Raw genomic sequence first — 17,168 nt, 5'->3', positions numbered from 1 at the left:
TGAAACATATAAACAGTTCCCAACACACCACACCCATGAATGAAGGCCAGCTGACGAGCGTTGTCGTGTGTGTGTGTCAGGCTGTCGGCGCTGCGGGAGCGGCAGGCGAGCCGTGGGCGCGAGCAGGCCGCCATGCAGGAGGAGCTGCGCGCGCTGCAGGAGCGGCGGGACGCCTGCGCCGCGCGCGCGCCGCAGCTCGCCTCGCGCTATGAGTTCTACCAGCGCCTGCGCGCCTACCTGGCCGACCTCGTGGAGTGCCTCGACGAGAAGGTAACCCGTGCGCTCTGATACCGACCGATAATGCTCCAATCTGGTCCCAATCATTTTTACATCTTATCTGGCCCGAATACCATTAAAACTATCTGGTTCCCTGTCAGGTCCGACTCGGATCCCGACCAATGATTTTTCAATCCGGTCATGTTAATATCTTATCCGGTCATGTTCATATCTTATCCGGTTCGGACAGCATTATAATCCGGTACAGATACTATTATAATCTGGTCCGGATACCGTTGTAATCCGGTCTGGATACCATTGTAATCCAGTCCGGATATCATTATAATCCGGTCTGGATACAATTATATTCCGGTTCGGATATCATTGTAATCCGGTCCGGATGTCATAATTATCCGGTCCGGATGCCATTATAATCCAGTCCGGATGCCATTATAATCTGGTCTGGATACCATTTTACTCCGGTTCGGATATTATAATCCGGTCCGGATGCCATAATTATCCCATCCGGATGCCATTATAATCCGGTTCGGATGTCATTATAATCCGGTCCGGATACCATTATAATCCGGTCCGGATGACATAATTATCCGTTCCGGATGCCATTATTACCCGGTTCGGATATCAATACAATCCGGTCCAGATGACATAATTATCCGGTCCGGATGCTATTATAATCCGGTCCGGATTACAGTCATTTGGCAGCTGCTTTGCTGGTCTCATTTCAATGGCGGAAAATAAGTTTTTATCTGAATATTTTATATACCAATCTTTTTGTTAAGGTCTAAACTATATGTACATAATTATCAAATCCCTTTGGCAGCGGTTTGCAGGCGTAATAAATACCCATCCTTGATTTGTTAAAATCATTATTCCGGTCTAATCCGGTCTGTTTGTCTCTGGACGCAACAGACCGGATTCCACCCTCTGTTGGTTACCAGCGAGGCTCGTCGTGTTGCAGATGCCGGCCATCTGCGCGCTGGAGGCGCGCGCCATGACGCTGCACCGGCGCAAGGCGGCCTTCCTCACGGAGCGGCGGCGCGCCGACGTGCGCGACCAGGCGCAGGAGGTCATGCAGCCCGCCCAGGGTACGCTCACCCCGCACCCCTACTCGACTCCAATACACTCCTAGTCATTCCCGCGAGGACTAGCTCGCCCTGCACCCCTATAAAACACACTTCCCAAATATGTTTTCTAGGGATGGAAAACAACTCCCCATTCATCAATAATTCAATTAAATTTTTTAAGTTGCGATTTTTAATGTGGTATTAAACACAGTGAATGATGAATGATGAGAATTTTTATGTACAACATTTTGAGTGTGTCCAAATACTTGTTCACAAAATCTGGATTATCTCCAATTACAGGAGTTATTTTCATTTTTTTTTTGACACCTCATCAAAGATGAAGAAGAATATGGAAATCTGGGCATTTACGGGGCTGACGACCGTCACAAGCTGGTTTAAGTGATCACTTTACACGCGTGTAACATTCACCGATTCTACCCATTATTGACAACCACACTACTCAAATTCTTGGAAATTCCATATACAATATGAACCAATTTTGAAACCTTGTTCTTGAATCACTAGAAATTCACTAACGATACCTATTGGTGAGATGAAAAGAAGCTTTTTACTGAGCAGAAACTCGTGAATGTTGCACGTGTGTAAAGTGATCAATTAAACCAGCCTATGGCGGTCGTCAGCCCCGTACATGCCCAGACCTCCATATTCTTCTTCATCTTTGACGAGATGTCAAAAAATAATATGAAAGTAACTCCTGTAATTGGAGATAATCCAGATTTTGTGAACAAGTATTTGGACACACTCAAAATGTTCTTCAACTTCTTTGAAGGGTGCATTTGAGGCCTACAGGAAGACCAAAAAACATCATAGGTTCTGCAGAGAGATGACATGATTCGAAGGCACCTAGGTGACGTTGTCCATGACAGAAGGACATATCGCTCACTCCTTTCAACAACGTCATATATCAAAAAACATGATTTTTCAGAAGAACGTTTTTAAAGTTTAAAAATATAATAAAATGTATTAAAAATAAATATCAAGCCACTTCTTGAACTTTTTACTGAGCAACAGATCTTTTTAGGTAAAACCTGAAGGTTTTTTCTCCATTTGAAAAATATTTAGTATATTTAAAAAAAATAATTAAACGATACCTTTTCTTAAAAATGCAAAAACAACACTTTCTGCCCTGTAGCGGGTAAATACATATTAATAATATGCCGCTTTTGCTGGGATATAGTACATTTACTGGGCATTCCGATAGCGTGCACAACTGAAAATTTACATTTTTTGATATATCGCTCACTCCTTTCAAGAATGTCATAAATCAAAAATCATCAATTTTCAGTTGTGCATGTTTTCAGAATGCCCAGAAAATGTACTATATCCCAGCAAAAGCGGCATATTTTTAACTTAATATTTACCCGCTACAGGGCAGAAAGTGTTGTTTTTGCATTTTGAAGAAAATGTATTGTTTAATTATTTTTTTAAATAAACTAAATATTTTTTAAATGGAGAAAAAACCTTCAGGTTTAACCTAAAGAGATCTGTTGCACAGTAAAAAGTTCAATAAGTGGCTTGATATTTATTTTTAATACATTGTATTATATTTTTAAACTTCAAAAACGTTCTCCTGAAAAATCAAGTTTTTTGATTTATGACGTTCTTGAAAGGAGTGAGCGGTATAACCTGAGGATGAGGAGAGCTGACCCCAGCAGTCTACAAGGCCAATAAGCTAGTATGTGTGAAGATTTGAGATGTGGAAGTTTTGGCAAAATTGTTTCAGGCGTCGGCGCGGTCCGCGACGAGGAGCGCAGCCGCCGGATCGCGGAGCGCGAGGGGCGGCGGCTGCGGCGGCGGCGCGCGCGCGAGCAGGAGGCCCCCGGGGCCGCGCACCGCGACGGGGACTCCAGCGACGACGAGCTGCCGCAGTCGGAGCTCATCGCCTACCGCGCCACGCAAGGTGACCTCCCAGCCCATCTGAATGCAGCGAAACCTCCATCTATCGTTTTTAAATGGACCTATTAAAATAAACTGTGAATGCGGGAAAACAACGAATGCGGGATTCAGAGGTCAATACGCGAGTAGATACGACCGGGTAAAGATACCGTCCTCCCAATCTGCATAACCATCCGTAGGCTAAAATTCTAAGCAGAATACATGTTTCAGATGCAAATGTATTTATTTAAAAAAAATACAAACCTGAATAGAATTTTAAAAAATACTTTTGTTTTTTGACTGTTTTATTTTCGTAAGTCAATAGTATATTTTCGGCTTTGCTAATAGTATTTTTTTCAGCACCGGTTATTGAATGTGCGTTGTAGAAAGTTTTCTTTCAAAGAGTGTGCACGCTTCTGGAGATGCAGGTACAGGCAGCGGCTCCTTTTCATCAATATTGACCTCTCCTGCTATCCGTTACACGAGCTTTCCATAGTTTCTATCCCATACTTTGCCGTTGAATGTAAGAAAATTGAAAATAATGAACAGAATCATTGCAACATTTTGAGTGTGTCCAAATACTTGTTCACAAAATCTGGATTATCTCCAATTACAGGGGTTATTTTCATATTATTTTTTGACATCTCATCAAAGATGAAGAATATGGAAGTCTGGAACTTATATAGAACTTCCAAGAATTTGAGTAGTGTGGTTGTCAATAATGGGTAGGATTGGTGAATGTTACACGTGTGTAAAGTGATCACTTAAACCAGCCTATGACGGTCGTAAGCCCCGTAAATGCCCAGACTTCCATATTCTTCATCTTTGATGAGATGTCAAAAAATAATAGAATCATTACATATCAGGCATGTTGGCTTTGTTTTAAATTCCACGAAAAAATAGTTTATAGTCCATCCGTATTAAAAACTTGTCAGTTCTTCTGTTACTCTTCTCTTCTTCAGTCCAACGTCTTTACTACTTGACGCCATTGTGGGTCTTGAAATTGCCAGGATAGTGAAATACTCCCATATATGGGATATGATACGAACTACGCACGGCGGAACGTTCTTTTGGTGGTTTTGTGACCTTTTTGACACTTTTGGTGACCTTGTGAGTGTGTGCGTTATTGAAACGGGAAGCCAGAAAAGGATATTTAAAGAATTCTTACTTACAGATCGTTTATTGATATAAGCTCGTACGCTACAATTACTATTGATTAATTAAATTAAAACCCTTTTCCGCACCCCAATGGTGCATAGGGCACTGCGTCATATAAACGAAGTGTTATCATGATCGTTGTGTTATCTTGATCGGTGTGTTGAGATGGTTTGGACATGTGGAGCGTATGAGTGAAGAAAGAATGGTTAAACAAATTTATGAGGCGAATGTAGTTGGAAAAAGAAGCAGAGGACGACCGAGGAAAACTTGGCACAATCAGGTATGTCAAAAAGCGGCCGGGTCAGGAGTCGTAATAATCGTCGGGTATGTATGAGGAGATGCGTGAATATAGAAGAGGCAAAGAATGTTTGCAAGGACAGAGTGGTGTGGCGTTCGATTCTCTCTGCCTACCCCTGCGGCGAAGCGGCGTGATGTTTAGTTAGTTTTAGTTTTTATATATATGAAGGAAAGGTGATCAGCCCTCCGCTTAAGGTACCAGTCCAGGGTAATATTGAATAAATATTACAGTGAAAAAATCGCTAATATTTATTTGACCCCCCTGGGAATCGAACCCGGGACCTCCAGAACGGTAGCTGAGCGTGCTGACCATTACACTACGGAGGCGGACAAGTATTGGCGGTTTATTTATATAAGCTTGTACACTACAATTACTGCTGATAATTATTATTAATATTTAATCTAATGAAATAAAGAAATATAGATGTAAAAATGTGAAGCTAGATAAACACGTCCGTTAGGACCAAGCGGTGCAGGCGAATCTCGGCCTCTTCTCTTCGGTTGGCCGCTTTTGTTGATTTCGTTCGGGAATCTCCGTGGCGAATTCGTATTTTTCAGCGGTGCCAACTTGGCAGTGTAGCTAGACGCCTACACACTAAAGGAAAAAATGTGTGATTTGTTCCGCGGGCCGCAAGTACACACCCGGCTTGGCCGCCCTTGGTCTAAGGGATCACATTTCTGCAGTCTGCTTTCATCCCTCTTTGGCCAACTTCCATCTCAGCTTTGCACCATCTATTCTCGCAAACTTGCAACTTTCCTTACGGACTATCTTCTCCTCGGCAGAGCAAATCATGGAGGACTGCGGGGCCCTGTTCTCGGACACGCTGGAGGAGTTTGCCTCGCTGGCGGCCGTGCTGGGGCGCATGGAGGAGTGGCGGCGCCGCGACCGCCCCGCGTACGTGGAGGCCTACGCCGGCCTCTGCCTGCCCAAGCTGGCCGGGCCCTTCCTGCGCCTCAAGGTACCCCCGAGTCACACATATCTAGATTATTTTTTTGACATCTCAACATAATAATATAATAAAATAATAAAACCCTTATCCGCACCCCAATGGTGCATAGGCCACTGTGTCATATTAACGCAGTGTTATCTTAATCGTTTACACATAAAGGAAAGGTGATCAGCCCTCGGCTTCAGGTACCAGTCCAGGGTAATATTGAATAAATATTACAGTGAAAAAATCACTTATATTTATTTTACCCCCCTTGGGAATCGAACCCGGGACCTCCAGAACGATAGCCGAGCGTGCTGACCATTACACTACGGAGGCGGACATAGATGAAGAAGAACTCAACATAGATGAAGAAAAATTGGGAAGAGTGTCATAGGCTGGTTTAAGTGATCACTTTACACACGTGTAACATTCACCAATTCTACCCATTATTGACAACCTCACAATTCAAATTATTATTTCAATTATTTTTGAGTGATGGAATTTTTTTTGGACCATAAATTAAGTATCGTCATTTAGTGTTTATAAGCACAATTCTTGAATGAGGGTCAGCATGAGTGGCGGATACTTGGGCGGGCGGTTGGATTCCGGCCTGTGATAGGGTGTTTAGGAAGTTCTCCTCACTTTTAGACACTAAACTTCAGTGACTAGAATAAAGTATTGTGTTTTAACATTACAGCTACTGCTGTGGAACCCTATAGCGGATGAAGACGCCCTGGACTGGGAGAAAATGCAGTGGTACAGGTAAGCACACTTCTGACAATGTACAACGCCTACTCTAGGCAGCTAGAAACTGCTGAAACGCGAATGCTCAGGTGCTCAGCTGGAGTGTCCCTTGGAGACAAGATAAAGAGTTTAATTTATTTCTTTAACCTTTTAAACGCGTTAACTTTGTTCCTAAGAGACGCTCGTGCGCGGCTGTATTTCGCCGTTTTTTAAATTATTACTTTTATCATGTATTTAGTTATGAAACGATTTATTTTCCTAAACAAAAACGTTCAATGGGATTCATTGTGCCTTTTTGGTACTCTATAATACACGTGTGTCACATTATTCTTGAAATATATCGTAATATAAACAAATTAGATCGTAACATAAATGAATCAAAGCACGCATCGTGTGTCACTCTTACCCACTGGCGATGCGTAGCGTCGAGAGTGAGACAGATATAGGGCATGATTATGGCGCGGACTAATTACCGACCGCAAGAAAAATCAGGGATCTGTTGTTTTATTTATCCTTGTGATGTTACAAATTATTAGTCAGATATTTCAACAGATGTCATAAGGCCGAGGATTGACGTATTATTTTATCCAAAGTTCCACACCATGAACAAAATCCCTCCAAGTTGAACTGATGTTCGAAACTTAGAGCAAAGTGAAAACACAAACGCTTATGTCAGCCGCGTATGGGGCATGTCTTGTAAAAACACATACGGTTATGCGAGCCGCGTGGATCCGGTTAAATTAACATAAGCATTACAAACTAAAAAATTTAAATCTTATACATTAAATACATACAAAAATCGAAAAAATGCAAGAACTATTGCTAGAGGTGTAGAAGAATCTCGCTTCGGAAAACTCCTTCAGACACATGGAACAGATCCATATCCAATGAGATATTGTTCAACATAGCGGTAGCTCTTCCTACAGGCATAACCATGGGCAGGTTGGTCCTGTATATAGGAATGTGAAACAATCTATGCCGACGCTGTCTTAGGTAACATACAGACCAATGTTCCAGATAATTTCAGGATTATCCATCATACCGCGCAACAATGGATAGAAATGCCTCATCAAATACACATTCCTTCTAGTCTGTAGACTGCTGTAGCCGAGCATACCCTGGAGGAACTGGGTCGGGTAGAGCCGAGGATAATAGCCGTACTCTCTCATGTAGAGATACCTCAGAAACTTCTTTTGGACTTCACGCATTCGTGGAAGCCTGGCTGTAACAGGCATCAATAGTAAGGTAGGGGAAAGGCAATCGGAGGTGGTATGGGCACATAGGGCGCAGAGAACCTGATCATATTGTGAACCAGGCAATCGCCATAGAAAGGCATCTAGAGGAAGGCCAAGGAATTCACGGATGCTGCAGAGAGATAACATGATTCCAAGGCATAGCCTAGGTGACGTTGTCCATGACAGAAGGACCTACAGTCTGAGGACGAGGAGAGCTGACCCCAGCAGTCTTCAAAGAAGATAAGTTAGGATGTAGCCAGGAAGGAGATATGTATATAGTAATATGAACCTGTTCTTCAATTTCCCCATTCATTAATAGTATTTTCTAGTTAGGATGTATGCACTATTCACGGTTGTTGTGTGTCCCCCGCCAGGGGCCTGATGCTGTACGGGCTCTCGGAGGGCGCCGACAGCCCCGAGTCGGAGACCAGCCTGGCTGCGGACCCCGACATCGGCCTCATCCCCAACATCGTCATCAAGGTCATCCTGCCCAAGCTGACAGGTCAGTACCAAACCAATCTCAACTGTTATGGGCTACCCACGCGGATGAAGCAACGGTATTTACAAGGCCTGTGACCTGTCATCGGCTGGGCAATTTATATGCTTGATTTTATATGTCTGATGACTTTGAGTGCTAAGATGAATTTAAATTTTAGAGTTGTGTCCTTGGGACGTTGAAGGTTAAAGACGGGGTAGGAGCTGTTTCTTATCTTTTATTATTTATTTTTTTTGTCCGCCTCCGTAGTGTAATGGTCAGCACGCTCGGCTACCGTTCTGGAGGTCCCGGGTTCGATTCCCGAGGGGGGTAAAATAAATATAAGTGATTTTTTCACTGTAATATTTATTCAATATTACCATGGACTGGTACCTGAAGCGGAGGGCTGATCACCTTTCCTTCATGTGTAAAAACGATCAAGATAACACTGCGTTTATATGACACAGTACCCTATGCACCATTCGGGTGCAGATAAAGGTTTTATTATATTATTTTTTTTTTACAAAAATGTTAGTAAAATTAGTATATAACCACTTACCGAGATTTTTATGTCTACCGGTTTGGAGACTTACCCGTCTCTTCGTCAGGACAATCACTACTACAGCGTGCAAACAATACCACCCTTCACCACCATAGGACTCTTTACACACTTAAAACTACACAAAATGTTAGACACATGCCATTTTTGGTCGACCTGAAGACCATCATGCACTAAGGGTTGCAGCACAAACATGCGTCAAGAGCCGAGGTCAAACATGCACTAGGGTTTAATATTATTATTCAACCAGATTATATACTCGATCTATTTATAATTAACCTTTTAACCGCGTCAACTTTGTTCCTGAGAGACGCCCGTACGCGGCGGTATTTCACCGTTTTTAAAATGATTACTTTTATCATGTATTTAGTTAAGAAACCATTTATTTTCCTAAACAAAACATTCAATGGGATTCATTGTGCCTTTTTGGTACTCTATAATACACTTGTGTCACATTATTCTCGAAATATGTCGTAATATAAACAAATAAGATCGTAACATAAATAAATCAAAGCACGCATCGTGTGTCACTCTTACCCACTGGCGATGCGTAGCGTCGAGAGTGAGACAGATATAGGGCATGATTATGGCGCTAACTAATTACCGACCGCAAGAAAAATCAGGGATCTGTTCTTTTATTTATCCTTGTGATGTTACAAATTATTAGTCAGATATTTCAACAGATGTCATAAGGCCGAGGATTGACGTATTATTTTATCCAAAGTTCCACACCATGAAAAATCCCTCCAAGTTGAACTGAGGTTCGAAACTTGGAGCAATGTAAAAACGCAAACGGTTATGTCAGCCGCGTATGGGGCATGTTTTATGAAAACACATACGGTTATGCGAGCCGCGTGGATCCGGTTAACATATACATTACAAACTAAAATTTAAAGCGTATACATATACAACAAATTTCAAATATAAGCAAGAAGACTTGTTAAAGATGTAGAAGAATCCCTTGTGGGAATACCCCCTCAGGCACATGGAACAGGTGTTGTTCAGCACATCTTCCTACAGGCATAACCATCGGCAGGTTGGTCCTGTATATAGGAATGGGAAACTATCTATGCCCACGCTGTCCTTAGCTAACTATCGGGAACATACAGACCGACGCTCCGGATAGTTTCAGGATTATCCATCATACCGCGCAACAATGGATAGAAATGCCTCATCAAATACACATTCCTTCTAGTCTCTAAACTGCTGTAGCCGAGCATACCCTAGAGAAACTGGGTCGGGTAGAGCCGAGGATAATAGCCGTACTCTCTCATGAAGAGATACCTCAGAAACTTCTTTTGGACTTTCTCTACCATAAGAGATTTTCTTCTTACGCCCAGTTCGATACTGGACACAAAACCCTATCGAACAGGGACGCGCGATGTCACCGTGTCTGTTTAACCCTCCCCTCCCGGTGACATTCCTATACACAGGACCAACCTGCCGATGGTTATGCCTGTAGGAAGAGCTACCGCTATGTTGAACAATATCACATTGGATATTGATCTGTTCCATGTGTCCGAAGGAGTCTTCCGAAGCAGGATTCTTCTACACATTTAACAAGAGTCTTGCCTACTTTTTAATTTGTTTTTTAATGTATACGCCTTAAATGTTAGTTTGTTATGTAAGTGGTGCTGTATGCATGTCCCTCTGACGGTCTGGTCGTTGTTGCAGAGCTGGTGGAGGGCACGTGGGACCCAGTGTCGGGGGCGCAGTCGCGCCGGCTGGCCGCGCTGCTGCGGCGCGCGGCGGCGCTGCCGGGCGCGGGGCCCTCCTGCCGCCAGCTGGCCGCACTGGCGCAGGCCGCGCTGCGCCGGGCACACCTGGCCCTGCAACACGACGTCTTCATCCCGCTGCCCAAAAGGTAACGCACGCCGCGGCTGTCCACAAACTCTAAACACAGTATGAGACATTTTTTTGTAGTATGCATTTTTGGACTAAGTAGATTCTACTGTTTGTCCGCCTCCGTAGTGTAATGGTCAGCACGCTCGACTACCGTTCTGGGTTCGATTCCCAGGGGGGGGTCTAATAAATATATGTAAGTGATTTTTTCACTCTAATATTCAATATTACCCTGGACTGGTACCTGAAGCGGAGGGCTGATCACCTTTCCTTCATGTGTAAATGATTGAGATAACACTGCGTTTTTATTAAGCAGTGCCCTATGCACCATTGGGGTGCGGATAAGGGTTTTATTATTATTATTATTATTATTATAATCTACGTATAAAAATACGTTTGTAGTTCTAATAAAAATCTTGAATAATAAACTGTTTTTTCTTTCTTTTTTTTTATCAGGGATGATACAGATATCTTTATCCTTCATGAGTTAACGATCAAGATAACACTGCGTTTATATGATACAGTGCCCTATGCACCATTGGGGTGCGGATAAGGGGTTTGAAGTGAAGTGAAGATTCTACTTAGTTTGAAAATGCAAAAAAAAACTACTACAAAAAAATGCCCCTTACAGTGTTTTAAGTTTGGACAGCCGACCACTCCTGTATTATTATTACTAGACCATATCGCTCACTCCTTTCAAGAAAGTCATGAATAAAAAATTGTCAATTTTCAGTTGTGCATGTTTTCGGAATGCCCAGAAAATGTACTATATCCCAGCAAAAGTGGCATATTATGAACTTCATATTTACCCGCTACAGGGCAGAAAGTGTTGTTTTTGCATTTTGAAGAAAAGGTATTGTTTAATTATTTTTTTTAAGTAAACTAAATATTTTTCAAATTGAGAAAAAACCTTCAGGTTTTACCTAAAAAGATCTGTGGCACAGTAAAAAGTTCAATAAGTGGCTTGATATTTATTTTTAATACATTGTATTATATTTTTAAACTTTAAAAACGTTCTCCTGAAAAATCAAGTTTTTTGATTTATGACGTTCTTGAAAGGAGTGAGCGATATCCGCTCCCTATGTGGAGCATATAGAGTCCACAAACTGTCTCCAGACTATTCTGTCGGCCCCCAGCTCCCTCGCATCCTTCCAAGTCAGATCCGCGTCCCGAAGTTCTGACGAGAACTGCCGACAAATTGTCAGCAGTGGTCGGGAACCTGATGCCTTGTAAAGGAGGCGAGCTTGATGGCGGCTCTCGGGAGGCATGCGGAGTGCATGGCCAAACCGACTGAATCGCCTTTTCTTGACGACAGTTGTGACCAAGATTTGCTGCGTCCTACGCCTTATCTCTTCATTCCTCACAAAGTCAGACCACCGCACGCCCAGAATTCTCCACAGACACCTATTCTCAAAGCTTAGTACACGGCTGCTCTGGGCCCTTGTAAGGTGGCATGTTTCACAGCCGTATAAGAGAACAGAAGCGATGCAGGCATTGTATAGGTGGCATTTGGTCTTCACCGAGTATAAATCCGATCTCCAGACAGCCTTCATACTGTTAAATGCGGACCCTGCGAGTCCTGATCGCACTCCCAGTTCCTTTTGAAGGCTGCCATTTTCAGTCGCGTACACTCCCAAGTACTTATTTTGCTCTTAATATACAAAATATATGATTTATTTATTAAATATTTTTCATTTTTCATTCAAACCCTTATCCGCACCCAATGGTGCATAGGGCACTGCATATAAACGCAGTGTTATCTTGATCATTAACACACGAAGGAAAGGTGATCAGCCCTCCGCTTCAGGCACCAGTCCAGGGTGATATTGAATAAATATTACAGTGAAAAAATCACTAATATTTATTTGACCCCCCCCCCTGGGATTCGAACCCAGGACCTCCAGTATGGTAGCCGAGCGTGCTGACCATTACACTACGGAGGTGGATATTTAATATAGTTACCAAAAATATCACTACCTAATTCATTTACTACACATCTCTCTCTCTCTCTCTCTCTAGCCCTTATCCGCGCCCCAATGGTGCACAGGTCACTGCATCATGTAAACCCAGTGTTATGTTGATGGTTATCGAGTATGTGGTTTGCAGCGCGGCGGAGGCGGGCAAGGGGGCCGGGTGCCTGTTCCTGCGGCGGCAGACGGCGCGCGGCGCGCGGCTGCTGGGCTCCCTGGCCGCGCTGCAGGGCGCGCTGGCTGACTCGGCGCTCACGCCGCTCGCGCTCGCCGCCCTGCTGCAGCGCTACCTGCTCGCGGGCCTGCGCTGCTGCCCCCCCGGTGAGTAGCGCCGCCCTACGGTGTACATCACATCTCTACATAGACGGAGAGGAATAACAGTTACCAAATATGTCATATTTATTGATTTGACGTTTAATTTGTAGAACTCCATTTTAATTTATGAATTTATGAATTTTTAAAACAGATTTTTTGATTTCATTAATTGATTCGGCAGTCATTTTGTGGTAAAATCTATCCATTTTTAATTAATGTTTTACTCAGTAAATAGCACTATTTATTAAAATCTACTGTGACACGTGTTTTGATGCATTCCACATTCGATGCATTCCGCATTCGATGCATTCCGCATTGATTCCGCATTTGATGCATTCCGCAGTCGATGCATTCCACATTCGATGCATTCCACATTCGATGCATTCCGCATTGATTCCGCATTCGATGCATTCCGCAGTCGATGCATTCCACATTCGATGCATTCCACATTCGATGCATTCCGCATTGATTCCGCATTTGATGCATTCCGCATTCGATGCATTCCGCATCATACGGTGTTTGAAAATGATGCGGAATGCATGGAAACACGTGTCACAGTAGATTTTAAGAAATAGTGCTATTTACTAAGTAAAACATTAATTAAAAATGGATAGATTTTACCACAAAGTGACTGCCGAATCAATAAATGAAATTATTATTTCGATTGCAGTGTACGCGGCCGAGCTGTGCTGGGCCATTGGCAGCTCCCTGCCGCGCGCGTGGGACCGCGAGGTGCCCCCGCTGCGCCACTTCCTCGCCTGCTGCCGCGAGGTGCTCGCCGGCCTCACCGACAACCCCCTCCATCTGTGAGCACGCCTTGTACCCCCTGTGGTGTAGCGCACTCCGCGCCCAGACCCAGTTCATTTATTTACAACATTTTGAGTGTGTCCAAATACCTGTTCACAAATCACAAATATGAAAAATAACTCCTATAATTTCGTCCGCCTCCGTAAGTGTAATGGTCAGTACGCTCGGCTACCGTACTGGAGGTTCCGGATTCGATTCCCAGGGGGGGTCAAATAAATATAAAGGATTTTTTCCACTCTAATACTTATTCAATATCACCCTGGACTGGTACCTGAGGCGGAGGGCCGATCACCTTCCCTTCATGTCAATGATCAAGATAACACTGCGTTTATATGATGCAGTGCCCTATGCACCATTGGGGTGCGGATAAGGGTTCGAATGAAAAATGAAATAATTGGATATAATTCAGATTTGTGAACAAGTATTTGGACACACTCAAAATGTTGTATTTTAGTTCTGTGCTATTTATTTTTTGTTTTTGCAGGAAAGCCGTGGAACAGATCAGATCCACTATCGCGATCCTTCAGAACACCTCGCCCACATAATGCTTGCTGCCCCAGTCTAGACTGCAGACCGACTCGCAAGGTCTAGACTCCAGACCGACCGACTCTCAAGTCTCCGAGTCTAGATGCCAGACCGACTGATGTCCAGACACTAGACCAGCGGTCGCCAAAGTTTGGGACCTCCGCACCGTCAAATTCGCCATTCTTAATCCTATGAAATAATATTTTTTAACATCTCAACATAGACGAAGAAGAATATGGAAGTCTTAGTCTTGCAGGGCTTACGACCGTCATAGGCTGGTTTAAGTGATCACTTTACATACGTGCAACATTCACCATTCTACTTCTTCATCTATGTTGATTGGTTGTCAAAAATGTCAATATATTCTTTTTTAACATCTCAACATAGACGAAGAAGGATATGGAAGTCTGGGCATTTACGGGGCTTACGACCGTCATAGGCTGGTTTAAGTGATCGCTTTACTAATCACACTTTGATCACCTGTAAAACGCCCAGACTTTCATATTCTTCTTCATCTTTGTTGAGATGTCAAAAATAATCCCTGATTGGAGATAATCCAGATTTGTGAACAAGTATTTGGACACACTCAAAATGTTGTTTCTATGAAAACATTATTCAAAGGGTTAAATATGTAAAGAAAAGAGTATTCTTAGATTATTCGTAGTTGCATACTCCGAGTGTGATGGGCGAAAGCTATTTTCGTAATTGCAACCTGGCGACCATGGGTGCAGTGAGAGTGACAGTGCAGCCCGCCGTCTCAAACACTCTGTCTAAAAAATCTAGACAAGCCTTAGATTCTAAAACTCCAGACCGACACTTACAGTCTTGAATCTAGACGAGCCCTGAAGCTTAGACTCCAGACCGACACTCACAGTCTTGAATCTAGACAAGCCTTAAAACCTAAACTCCAGACTGACACTAAAAGTCTTGATTCTAGACAAGCCCTAAAACCTTAACTCCAGACTGACACTCAAAGTCTTGAATCAAGACAAGCCCTAAAACCTTAACTCCAGATTGACACTAAAAGTCTTGATTCTAGACAAGCCTTAAAGTCTAGACTCCAGACCGTTACTCACAGTCTTGAATCTAGACGAGCCCTAAAGTCTAGGCTCCAGACCGACACTCACAGTCTTGAATCTAGACGACCCCTAGACTCCAGACTGACACTCAGTCTTGAATCTAGACGACCCCTAGACTCCAGACTGACACTCAGTCTTGAATCTAGACGACCCCTAGACTCCAGACTGACACTCAGTCTTGAATCTAGACGACCCCTAGAGTGTCTAAACTCCAGACTGACACTCAAAGTCATGCATCTAGACTTGTCTTGATTCAAGGATGCCGACATGGGTCAGTATGCATTGTGCACAGGCCTCTCCTTGAAATCAATTCGCGAGCGGGAGCGTTTGCGGCTCCAGCCGCGCAAGGTAATTAGACCCTCAGGGAATCAGACCCGTAACGCGGCCGTGTTAAATTATTTAAGATAAAAATGACGTCCAACAAAAATATTGTACATATTGTAATATGTTATATTCTTTTAAAGCAGGAAAAAAATCTGTTTTTTTTATTATTAACCTTCCCCTCCCGGTGATATGTATGTACTACAACTCCACTTTTCAAATGAGAATATCCATATAATATATAATAGATACGGGCTCACAATTTTAGTATTCCTCCGTACTATAATCATGTACTACATGAAAGTATTATTCTTCTTCTTCTAACCCTTATCTGCACCCAATGGTGCATAGGGCACTGCATCGCAGCGACGCAGTGTTATCTTGATCGTTGATTGCATGAAGGCGAGGTGATCAGCGATGCGCTTCTTGTACCAATCCAGGGTGATATTAAATAAATATGAGAGTGAAAATTGGCCATATTTATTTTGACCCCCCTGGGAATCGAACCCGGGACCTCCGGCGCGGTAGCCGCTGCGCTACAGAGGTGGACAAACATGACACTTAAGTTTGGTTTATTAGGAAAAGTATTATAAAGTTAAAATTTATTTAGTATTATATTTTTGTCCGCCTCTGTAGTGTAACGGTCAGCACGCTCGGCTACCGTTCTGGAGGTCCCGGGTTCGATTCCCAGGGGGGTCAAATAAATATAAGTGATTTTTTCACTGTAATATTTATTCAATATTACCCTGGACTGGTACCTGAAGCGGAGGGCTGATCACCTTTCCTTCGTGTGTAAACGATCAAGATAACACTGTGTTCATATGAAGCAGTGCCCTATGCACCATTGGGGTGCGGATAAGGGTTTTATTATTATTATTTATTTATTATATTATAATGTTATTCATTAGCAGCGACGGAAATAAATCATTTATGAAAAAATCAGGGATAGAATCACCAATACACAAAACGTTTCTCAGTGTGTGCGTGCGTGCCGCGCTTTGCGTATACGCGCATGTCGTTGCGTGTTTAGTAGTGAGCAGACCGTCATACGCAGCGGTCGTGTCGCTACGCTAGCTATTGTGGCTACTTGCACTCCTGACCTGACCACGCCCAAGTATTTGGTATACCCGACCGTACCACGTTTTCCTCTGTCTTATTTTGCTACTATTTCCATCTACATTCGTCTTATAGATTAGTTTTACTGTACTTTCAGTGGTTCCACACGCCCAAACCATCCAAATCCTTAGTTTGCTGGATAGTGCTCATCTCATCCTTGCACTCTTTCCTTATATCACCATTGGAACATCTACCATACATGGTCTTGCCGCACTGAGAGATGGCATCCCGACTGCATCCAGTCTACTCTCATCCTTCCCAAACCATCCCAAGCCGCCTTCCTTAGTTTGCTGGATAGTGCTCATCTCAGCCTTGCACCCTTTCCTTATATCACCATTGGAACATCTACCATACATGGTCTTGCCGCACTGAGAGATGGCATCCCGACCGCATCCAGTCTACTCTCATCCTTCCCAAACCATCCCAAGCCGCCTTCCTTAGTTTGCTGGATAGTGCTCATCTCAGCCTTGCACCCTTTCCTTATATCACCATTGGAACATCTACCATACATGGTCTCGCCGCACTGAGAGATGGCATCCCGACTGCATCCAGTCTACTCTCATCCTTCCCAAACCATCCCAAGCCGCCTTCCTTAG

At 43.3% G+C, this 17,168-nt stretch overlaps 1 protein-coding gene across 4 annotated transcripts in view; it reads left to right on the top strand.

Annotated features, from left to right (window-relative positions):
- LOC148306368 (PAX3- and PAX7-binding protein 1) overlaps window positions 1–15,860 on the top strand; it is a 32,522-nt gene extending 16,662 nt beyond the window's left edge. For 2 of the 4 annotated variants that reach the window (XM_088265193.1, XM_088265192.1), the window contains exons 8-17: window positions 81–270; window positions 1,196–1,322; window positions 3,046–3,222; window positions 5,436–5,611; window positions 6,282–6,346; window positions 7,938–8,065; window positions 10,272–10,461; window positions 12,546–12,730; window positions 13,395–13,530; window positions 14,016–15,860. In XM_088265193.1, coding sequence (XP_088121319.1) covers window positions 81–270; window positions 1,196–1,322; window positions 3,046–3,222; window positions 5,436–5,611; window positions 6,282–6,346; window positions 7,938–8,065; window positions 10,272–10,461; window positions 12,546–12,730; window positions 13,395–13,530; window positions 14,016–14,076 — 1,435 coding nt within the window. In that variant the 3' untranslated portion in view covers window positions 14,077–15,860. The remainder of the gene's footprint in view (window positions 1–80; window positions 271–1,195; window positions 1,323–3,045; window positions 3,223–5,435; window positions 5,612–6,281; window positions 6,347–7,937; window positions 8,066–10,271; window positions 10,462–12,545; window positions 12,731–13,394; window positions 13,531–14,015) is intronic. The other 2 variants (XM_088265194.1, XM_088265196.1) reach the window with 2 other exon arrangements.
- Window positions 15,861–17,168: the final 1,308 nt, after the last annotated feature.

Source organism: Brachycentrus maculatus, unplaced genomic scaffold (genome assembly GCF_059751285.1).
Source record: "Brachycentrus maculatus isolate JH-2025_06_01 unplaced genomic scaffold, ASM5975128v1 h1tg000243l, whole genome shotgun sequence".
NCBI lineage: Eukaryota > Metazoa > Arthropoda > Insecta > Trichoptera > Brachycentridae > Brachycentrus > Brachycentrus maculatus.
This window is presented reverse-complemented; position numbering and strand designations above follow the sequence as displayed.